Source organism: Apaloderma vittatum, unplaced genomic scaffold (assembly GCF_000703405.1).
Source record: "Apaloderma vittatum isolate BGI_N311 unplaced genomic scaffold, ASM70340v1 scaffold15191, whole genome shotgun sequence".
Taxonomy (NCBI): domain Eukaryota; kingdom Metazoa; phylum Chordata; class Aves; order Trogoniformes; family Trogonidae; genus Apaloderma; species Apaloderma vittatum.
Window position 1 is genome coordinate 6,159 of NW_009698613.1, and position 10,697 is coordinate 16,855.

At 40.4% G+C, this 10,697-nt stretch overlaps 1 protein-coding gene across 1 annotated transcript; it reads left to right on the top strand.

The window, feature by feature from the left end:
- Nucleotides 1-233: 233 nt before the first annotated feature.
- Nucleotides 234-6,470, top strand: IRAK1BP1 (interleukin-1 receptor-associated kinase 1 binding protein 1; the record flags this gene model as incomplete). The annotated part of the gene is made up of 3 exons (XM_009878092.1): nt 234-299; nt 5,066-5,196; nt 6,146-6,470. Coding segments are annotated over 3 exons (471 nt in total), but the record flags the coding sequence as incomplete, so codon positions are not given.
- Nucleotides 6,471-10,697: the final 4,227 nt, after the last annotated feature.

Here is a 10,697-nt window from a genome sequence, read left to right on the forward strand (position 1 = left end):
TAGCAGCAAAATTACGTTATAAAGCTACTGTATAATTTTACTTTAAATAATGTCAGGAAGTCTTTAACATCCAGCTGGTTTTTAACTGAAGAGATCTGCATGGAAAATTCCAAATTTCTGTTGCTAAGTAATAAGCCAAACCAGTTCAGCTTTTACAGGACACAATGTACATATATTTCCAACAGATGCTTAATTTCTGTCTTTTCAGATTATATTCTTGTACTTTGTTTTAGGAAGAAAATATGACCGTAACAGAGGATTTTAGCAGGGTAGAAAATACTTACCAAATGGAAGCAGAGGTACGTAAGTCAACCTAACCAAAAATAACAATGATAAAAAAAAAAAGAATAAGAAGCGCAGCAAGGACCAATGAAGAGTTGCAGACTGTCTTTCCTTACGCCAAGGAATAGATGTTCTCTGCAGTAAAGGCTGCAGAGTCCAAAGAACCTATTGAAGGACAGAGGTTTAAAGCAGAGTTCAGCTGCTATTGGGTGCAGAATTGGTTTTCTGCTACTGTAATACAAAAAGAATTGGGTTTTTTTGCCAGGTGAATGTGTGTTTTTTAAATATTACACAGTGCTCCAGACAGGAATATTTGTTTCTGGGGCAGTGTAAGCAAACCCACGATTCTACACTCTCCTTCACCCATAGCCCTTCCTGCCCTCTACTTCTTGCACGGAATCAGGTGATAGGTCAGTTCTGAAAGCTGCTCCAGCTAATAACCTTTTTTTTTTTTCCCCAGATTAGCTTTTTTTTTTCCCCCCATTATTTTAGCTCCCTGGCCTGGAGGCAATGCAAGGCAGAGGACAAGAGTGGTGGGGCAGCCCTAATCTAGATCTGCTTAAACCACAGCTGAACAGCACAGGAGACCTTGGTCTGTGACTCTGCCATCAGCTTGCTGCAAGTAAAGCAAAGCTAATTGCTTCCTAGGTAATTGACATGGAATTCTGTAGATAAAAAGTGCTGTGTTAAAGCAAAATGTTATGGGAGTAATCCCACTGACTTCAGAAGCAGCTCAGGGGAGTATATATTTGCACGTTCGCGCTATAGTAAAAGATAAAGCCGTGCTGGAAACATTCACTGAGGGAAATTACGGGTTTTAAGTCAATAGATCCTTTTAGAGCATCAAACTTTAATCACTGTGCAGCAAATGTAGAGGTTCTTAGGGAGTAAACGTGGAAACCTGCAATGAAATGAGAGCTGGTTTATAGAGCTGTTGTTTACAATCCCTTAAAACAGCCTCTTTAGTTTGCCTGCTTGCTTTAAGGCATGTTCTCATCTAAATAAGAGCAATAAGTATAGAAGTAATTGAGAAATTGGAGAACAAGATTTGGATTTTGAGATAAGTCTTTCGATACTGGTGTACATCAGTGTACATCAGTGTCATGTTCCGAATGACTTTAACTTGATGAAGTAGACACCTACGATCATGAGAGCTTAAATCACCATGCTTTTTAGATAATGTGTACTTAAAAATGAATAAAGCTATATTGAATTATTTAGGCTACATTCAAGCTGAGGCTTACAACTCCAATCCTAAGTGGTAACTTAACCAATCATCTCCCTCCTGCTGTTCATTTTTATGCAACGAAGATTGTACGTGGAAAGCGAATTACATGGTGTTAGTGTTCATTTGTAGGCAGCTTGAACCAGCTGCAATTGCTTTGCAAAAGTTGTGTGGTTTCCTAGGCCCTGGGTGTCAGAACTTGAAAAATCTGGCTGTAGTTCTGCTGGTTTGACTGCTCCTTACACTTAAGTAGCAGTGTGGTCGCTCTTTATGCAGAGATTAATTTCTCCTCTAGTCCCCTGTTATGTATGTACTTGTTTTGTTAGTGCAGCTTCATAAACCAATGAAGTTCTGGTGAGCAGTGGGTTAGCATATTTTAGCAATATAAATGAGTTTAAAATTAACTTCCATTCACGTCTTTACTGAAACGTTTGCCATTATATTTGTGTTATATGTAAAATCATGGAAGTCATGTATTATTTGGTTCTATAAACTCTTTTTACCATTTGGCTACTATAAGAGCTTTCAGGAGACTGAAGAAACTCCCAGACAAATAGCTATTTTAAGGTACAATTAAGAATTGAAGCTGCACTTTAAACTGTAAGGAGATAAATTTTAATTCATGCTATAACAAAGGAAAATGTGCAGAAGAATGAAGTTATGCACGAGTTCACAAAGCTCTAAATAATCTTCATCAAAATAGTTCATTTATTGCATGACGATCTCATGGGATGGAGATTATGTTCGGTTCGTGCATTTCTTTATATACTTACCCTCTTATAAACTGTAACTTCTTGTCCTTTACAGCCTTACCCAAACCTTATAATGTCCTTAATGGTTTTGCATACCCTCATATTACTTTTTCACACTTTTTAACCTTAATCATAGTTTTACAGAAGAAATTGAAACACTGCTTTATATTTTAATGCTTGAGTATCCTCCATAAATGTAAGTGGAATTTATTGCATTTAGCTCTAAATAGCAACTGTGACTTTTAGGGGGGAAAATTCACAGCTATTGCTCAGCTGTCTTCTGCCCCTGAGGGTACCTGATTACGTGCTGCTTTTTTAACAAGGAAGTTCCTGAATGCCCAGAACTGCCCCAGTCTGAGCGGCTTATCTCTTGTTTAAGAAGCACAGTTCTTTTGTTTGAACGTTCTTTAGTCTGATCGTTCTTTTGTCTCATCGCTTCGAGGCAACTAATCTTGTAAAGACTGGCAGCAGTCTGGAAAACACTCTGACAGTCTTCACAGTGAGACTTTCAACTTGCCACAAAACGCAGCTATGACAGTTTTTTGGCAAAACAGCACAAGAGGCTGCGTGCTTTTTATATACAGCAAGATCTCCCGCTGCAGAAAGAAATCTGGGTTTAGTCTCATCCTCAGTCTTTGCTCAGATTGGTACTGCACCTTCCAGAAGGTGATCCAAGCCCCAAGTTGCAGAAAAAGGTTGGGCAGTTGGGATGAAGTAGCTGTTTTGTACAACAGGCGTGACCTTTTGTCCATGCAGAAGATGGCGCTGCCCTGCCACTCCACCTTGGTCAGTATTAAAGGCCCTAAGCCTAGCTTTGGTTCAGTTGTGTGAAGAGCTGCTGAGCCAAGGGCAAGGATTCAAGCCAGGATGAAGGACGTGCATTGCACTGAGAGGTTATCAAGGGTAACAAGACAAGGGCATTAATTACGTTTGTTGCCGAAAGCAGCAGTTTCAGAGAAAGAACTCTCTAACAAATGATAGTTTAGAAAGCCGACACTGGTTTATTAGCAAAGTTGGCCAGGTTTGGATGCTAGATGAAACTAGCATACTGAACTGCAACACATTTATTTTGTAACTTATTAGCATAAACATGCCTAACTTGCCACTAATTCTACAATTCCTGGTTAGTGATAATGGTTACATTCATCATTGGATCAGTATATTAAAATTAGCTTTGCGTCTCATGTAAATTAGCACACATGCTCCTTGTGGGTGGTGAGTTTTCAGTGCTCTGAATTGAGGTGGTGGTCGTAATCTCCCACCTGCTGCATTTAATTTTGACTCACTTTCAGCCTTTCGTAAACAATTTTTGATGTTTTGGTACTCTTTAATCTCCATAAAGGGGGTTTTGACTAGAAGAGTCCCACTTAGGTCTGATTCCACACACCCCCAAAGACGAACAGCTTGTTAAAACTTTCTAAATGACCATCTACTTGCTATCTCGAGGTGTACACGATCTTAATATCTTGTCTACTAACCAGCTGGAAAATTTCTTTGTTGCCTCTTCCCATCCTTGAAGCAGTATTCTTTGAAAGACTGATTTACCACTCTTAAGGCAGTGAAAATTATTCTGCCATGCTTTTGGCAACTTTGTGATCATTGCTGATATCCAATTTTTCACCTTGCTCTGTATATGAAGTAGTCCCGTCCTCTCTCTCAGATTCAGCTTCCTTGAATTATCCGATTTTCCACAAGGTAAATCTACAGTGCACACAGGAAGCTACTGCAGGGCAGCCGACAGGCTGCAACTTGGATTTCTGTACCACACACCCTCACTGGGACAGATTGCTGCATGGACTGCAGTGATCACAGGAGTAACTGTACGTCACAGACGTCAGCAAGGAAATTTTCTTTACCACAGCGCTTTTTTTCTTACCCTCCTGTTGAAGCTGTATTTCTGTGCAAAAAGACAGGAAGGAATCAGGGACAAGAGAGATGGTGAGCTTGACTTGGCGGTGAGAGCACTTTACTGGGAAGGGAAAACGAGGGTTTGGCTCTTCTAAAAAAAGTTTGGGATCCAGGATTTCTGATTGCTGAATGCTGTAGCAGCTCGGCATCATTGCTTCACTCCTGGCGACAGTGCCCTGCCGCAGCAAAAGGCTGGCTCCTGCCTCGAGAGTGGATTTGCTGGCATTTGCCCTCCAGGAAGGCCATAGGGCTCTGGATCCTGGCCTGACAGTGCTGCCTGCTTTGTAGCACTTAGGAAAGCACCCGAATTCCTGATGTATCTGTATTTAATGCTTCTCATTGCCAAAGCCACAGACAGCTGCATATTTAAATTGTTTTCAGTTCAAGGCTGAAGAACACAGTTTTCTGTTGTAGGCACTGGTGTGAATCTGTTCAGGTAACACGGGGTTTCAAGCCCACTGGAAGCTGGACTGGGCTAATTTAGTCTCATAGTTTAGGTTTCTTGAACCGTATGCTTGGAATTAAAATGTAATTGTTCTTCCTGGACAATGCTTCCCACATCATTTTCCTTGGGCTTCTGCATAGTTAACATCTAGTAATCTAAAAAGGGAAGAGCCAGGATGCATCTAGTCATGTGTCCCAAAGAGCACGTTCATTCTTCGGATTGTCTGCATACCATGAATGCTGTACTTCCTCACAAGAGTACATCTTGATCCTCAATTTTAAACCATTTTATGAACTTTGTTCTGCTGCAAACCTAGGGCTATATAAAAGGGTTCCAAGTAAATAAATGTTGGACTTACATACAGGACTAGTACATTTAGTTAGTTTGTACATAGCTGGCTCGTAGGGGGAAAATGAAAAATAATAATTGTGTGATGTCTGTGTTCACTCCCAGGTCTGTATCATATTCAGCGATTTTGGAAAGATGCAGAATGTTTGCAACCTACTCATTGAAAAGTTAGGGACCTCTGTTACAATCAGTCCACCTCATTTCTACCATACACCAGAAGCTGTAGACACCCTTCGGTAAGTTCTCTCACACCACAAATTTTCCAGCCTCAGCTAATAGTGAATATGAGAACATAATTCATACTGTTTGTAATGGGAGCAAATAGTTTCCTTCCTACCTATTAAAATTTACATTCAAAGATTTCAGTATTTGTTTTAAATAGAACCTGAAAATTAGTGCTGTTCAGCCTAGAAGATACAGCTTGTTCTTTACAGTGCTCCCTGTGCAAAAGCAGAATGGAATAAAAACCATTTTCCCACTGATTTCCATTGGAAGTATAATCTGCTGTGAATACTGGGTCAACAGAGTTTGACTTGACCTTGCTTACATCAGCAAGTGTAGATTTAGTTTATATTTCATCATGAAGGTTCACGTGTGTTACCAGATGTTGGTAATTCTTTCCGCTACTCTTAGCTGCTGACATGATCTGAAAAGAAACACGTACAGTGCTTGCTCAGCATCGAAACAGCTCATGGTCTTGACATTTTAGGCATTAACTATTCAAATTCCTGCTTATTCCGTTGACATTGGTGGGGCGGAGGGAAGTTTAATCTTGGTTTGCGTTTTGCCCCTTTTTAAAGAAAAGAATCATGCCTGGCCCAAGGAATAAGCTCTGCTAGCTGCTGCTAATGCTTCTGGAGATGTCAGAAGTGTATCTCAGAGGTATCTAATCACGAATCTGGAAATCAAGGCTAGTGAGTTGAAATAGGTTCTAGCCTGCCTTACAGCGGGGCAACCCAAATGTGTGGAGCAAGGGCTGAAGTGCAGCAGATGCCTGTAGCGGCATAAAAGGTGTTAGAAAGGCACGATCGTTACCCATGAGGAGGATGACATTTTTTCCGTGCCCCTCCGCACCAAACTGTAACCATCACTTAGAAGCTTGGGGAAGGTGAAATGCTTAGCAGGAACACTTGTACATCATCAGCTGGCCGCGCTTGTCACTGTGCTGCTTTTTCTACCTCTCAGCCGTCAAGTATGTGTCACTGCTGTTGGAAACACACTGCGGAAAGCTCAAGAAGTCTGTCGACTGTTCGGCCAGTCATTGGGAAAACCTTTATTAATAAGAGAAGAAGAAACAAAGGAATGGGGAGGCCACATAGACATTCCCCTCTCAAACTCCCCAGATTCACTGACTCTGCAGGAAAGAATCCAGAATGCCACTGCTTATGTCTCTTGTAGAGTGTTTGCTGTGTTTGAAATAAAGGGAAAAGAAAACAGAAGAAGAAACAAGTTGCTCTAGAAACTTTCAGATCGTACATATTTTCTTAATAAAATTTTTATGCTTTCTTGAGTTTGTTGTTGCTTTTTTACTTTATTCTTATGGTAGCAAGTACAGTTAAGAGAGTATATTTAGAATGAGGTTTGTGTAGTGAGCCAAAGTAGAAGGTTTTTTAACGTGTCTGCACAGGTACAAAATAGTACGTGTAAAGGAAGAATTAATCTACTATCTGAGAGCAGCACAAAGCATGCTCATAGTCAAAGTATTGCAGCCCTCCTCCCTAATTTAGCTCTACTCCCTAAAATAGATTATGATTAATTCTGAAAGTACAGTTCTTAGCTATTTAGTTTCTACCTTTGCCCCCTGTAAAGGGGCAAGATGTTTGATGTGCAAAATCATTGGTACTCCTAGGTGAAAGTGGGCTGTATTTAAACCTTTCCTCCCAAATCTGGAAGGAAATTAATCCCTGTCCCGAGTCACTGTAAACTCAATGTGCAGTGTGGTCAACTCTAATGAAATGGATTGTTCAACATAAAACGTGCTTAGAAATGGTTTATTTGATCATAGGAAAAAAATACACATGAGTTTTATCCTGGTGTCTATTTGGTCAAGTTTAAAAAGGAAATATGTTGTCTGGAGTTTGTGACAATACTCCGACGATTCTGTGACGTACGTTACATGTACAAACACTTAAGTACTTCAGTCATGAGGATAGATTTTTTTCAGCCATGGCTGCATAATGTATTTTGATCCATCATATCCACTGAAATAGACTTTCATATCAGGGTGATGCACCTGAGAAAATAATATTTCAAGTTGAATAAGCAATAAATAAAAGCTGATACTTAATCATGCAAGTTATTACAGTTAATTTTTTGAAAACTCCTTATAGGTGTTTAAATACGTAATGCACATGGAAAATCCCACTGAAAGTATCTCTGTGTACCTTAACCTAATTTACATCATCAGCACAGTGGCTTTCTCAAAGTACTCTACAAGTGTTGGACGCATCTCATGAGATATTATGTGCTAGATTTACATTATTGTTTTAAAATCAGCACTGTTTGTTTCTTATTGAAGTGCCACTCATTTGCTGCTGGCAGAGCGCGCTATTACTTTTTTCAGCTGGATGAGTCTTCTAATCCAATTAGGCAGCATGAACAGTCAAGAAGCAGTCAGGGAAATGGAGAAGACACAGCAGGTTGATGGCCTTAGGTACCCCAGCATCCAGCTTGCAAATGCAGATCCGCAAAGGGCAATCCAAGTTACACGTTTTGTCATGATGCAGAAAGCCTACAGTGAGTGGCTTAGTGCTGTCACCTGGGAAGGGGTAAGGACAAGTTCTCACCAGTCTCAACTCTTACAGAATCACAGAATGGCTAAGGTTGGAAGGGACCTTGGAGATCATCTAGTTCTAACCCCTCTGCTGTGGGCAGGGACACCTCTCTCCCACTAGACCAGGTTGCTCCAAGCCCCATCCAACCTTCAGGAAATGATGCTGCAATTAGGCTGTAGGAAAGGCTGAGTAAGGGCAATGCATAGACCTTCTTTTGAACTTGAGGTATAGGCATGGCTTACTATTTGTAATTAACTAGGCAACTTTCAAATACCTTAATTTTGTGAGCTTGTTACCATCGGTTCCCCTAAGAATCCATGGGGACATTAGCCTGTCATGCAGGTGTATAAAGCAATCTGGTATCTTAAAGGCTAGTTTACACAAGGTAAACTTTGAGGTAGCCATTTCTCCCCGTGGACTGTAAAGGTAGCTGAGGGTAGCCAGCACACTGATGTGACGAAAGGTGCATTTTTCAGACACTTAAGTCAGAGTGGTCAAACCTCAATTTTAAACACTTATTGCACTTACCTGGGACAGCATAGTTCCTGCTCCTAAGTTCAGGCATGTTAGCACAATTTATGTTACAACTGGCAGCTCAAATGGAAACAAGGATTGAAAGAAAGGCTTCTCTCAAATAGAAGAGGTGCTGGTGTCACCGTGTCACCCACAGATTGAGAGGGGTCCTGTATGTGCAGTGCATGGTTTCAAGGGTCTACAGGCTGGCCTAACTTACACAATTCTTTTCGGGCATTTGAAGATGCCCATTTGAACCATAACTGATTTAATGAGCCGTTCCCAGCTTTGCCGCACTTAAGGCCTGCAAAAACGCCTCTGTGCTACTAGACCAGGCACCTCCCATTAGATGAATGGTTCAGCTACTTGCTGTTACTTTAAATACAGATACTGCCACCACTCACAATTTAAAAGAAAGCATCTACAATAGAGCTGATTCCCTTGCGAAAAGCCATTTGTATGTGGTATGCATGCCTGAAGGCTGTTTTCTGGATCAGTCGCTCACTAGTTTAAGAATCAGGTGTGCCTTGCATAAGCGAGTAATCAAAAGCTACCAAGACCATGATACACAAAACAGAATTTTTGGCTCCCAGAGAGTTTTGCAGTTAAGAAAGGAGACATTATTCAGTCTGGGCAGCAGCTGAGCAGGAGCTGTTTGAAATGCAGATTTTTTCTGAGTGGAATTGAGAAACCAATATACTTTGCTAGATCCAGAAGAAAGAGATTAAATGACTTATCCAACCTTGATAGGTCAGTGAAATCCTAAAACAAAAGTCCACGTCTGCAACAGCCAGTGCATAACGCAAGTCAAGTTGCTAAAACATAAAACCAGTTGGATACTCTGAAGTAGGCGGTATGCATGTTCGGTCATTTATCCCCTTCCAGAACCACGTACTTGACAGTCCAGCAGCTTTCTCTATTAGTTAGTTTCTCTATTAGTTTTTTCTCTATTAGTTTCTCTATTAGTTTTCACTAACTTTGCAAAATAGATAGTATCTATTAAGGCAAAGGTCAGCCAACTTTTAAACATACGGGATAACAAACAAGTTGCAATTGAATAAAAAATAAACACTACCTCTAATCCCACAATAATTGTTATCTCTTCCTCAGGAATGTAAGCTGTGGATTTGCCAAATCCATTTGCTTTGTTAATTAGAATTCGATAGTGAGGAGTATCTTTTAGATGCTGTAAAAATAGAAGGAAAATAAATAGCATCAAGGGGAGATGATGACTAAGGATTACGTTACATAATCAGTTAACTCTCACTAGGCTTACAGAACCTAAACCCACCCAGTATGTACATACAGCAAGCTCATTTTTATGATCTTTCCGATGTCAGTTTGGAAAATTAAATATGAAACAATCAAAACTGTAATATGTGAAGTTTTTTGGCATATGTGAAATGTTTTTTAAGAGTAAAGATATTAATTAACCTTTTCTCCCATAGATCTCACAAGAAACATGACTTAGAATATCCCTGCTTTTCTGTAGAAAGGTCCCATACCAACCTGTTGGTCACCCTTCTTCTTTCACAAGTGGCAACAGAACACCAGAGAGAAAGATGGAAATTCAGAACATAATACTACCTCTGATAGTCTTGGTCCTGACCCGTGACAGAACTAAGGCAAATTCTGTGCATGGATAAAAATCTTCCAGACAAGAATGGAAAAGCATGGCTTAGTATTATTTTTACACTGTTTGCAAAACCAAATCATGGGCCAAGGTCTCACCACGCTCACTTCTATCCATAAACATTCTTGCCCAAAGTAACCATAATTTAAATGCAAAAAAGTGACAGATGAATACATACAGATAACTGGAATTTATGAAGCAGTTAGCATCAATCAGTGTGACAGTAAAGAACTGAGAGAGAGAAAGGAAAGGAAAAGTTGGGCTGAAAGCCTGGATAATACTTAGAGGGAATTTTCAAGGACCAAGCTTGGTAGTTTCCCTGTAAAGGTCAGAAGGCATTTTGCAGAGCAGATGCAATTAACCTTGCAAAGGTGAGGTAAAAAAGCCCAAAAGACAGACTTAAACCATGCATCATCAGTACTAAACTTAAAACAGCAAAGGCGAATGCAAGGTCACTGGGAGAACAGGACAATATAAGGTAAGAGGGATCAGAACATTTGATGGGAAATTCAAGAGCGTTCAACTGGTGACAACAATACTGAGTAGAGAAAAGGGGAGGAGAAAATAAAGCCAGGATGCAGGTGTTTTAGAAGCCAAAGATGAGCGGCAGGTGGATAAAATTACAGCGGGGAAGGACAAAACACACAAAACAGGACTTGGTGTCTGCTCCCAGCTGAATGTGAATTCTCTGCTACAGGCAGAGTTTCTCATTTTTTCTCATTTTCAGTTCCCTTTGACTTAACGATTAGTGCCTTCCTGCGACTTAAGCAGCGTGTCAGCAGCCAACCCACAGAGTATGCAGCACTGTATTATCAGA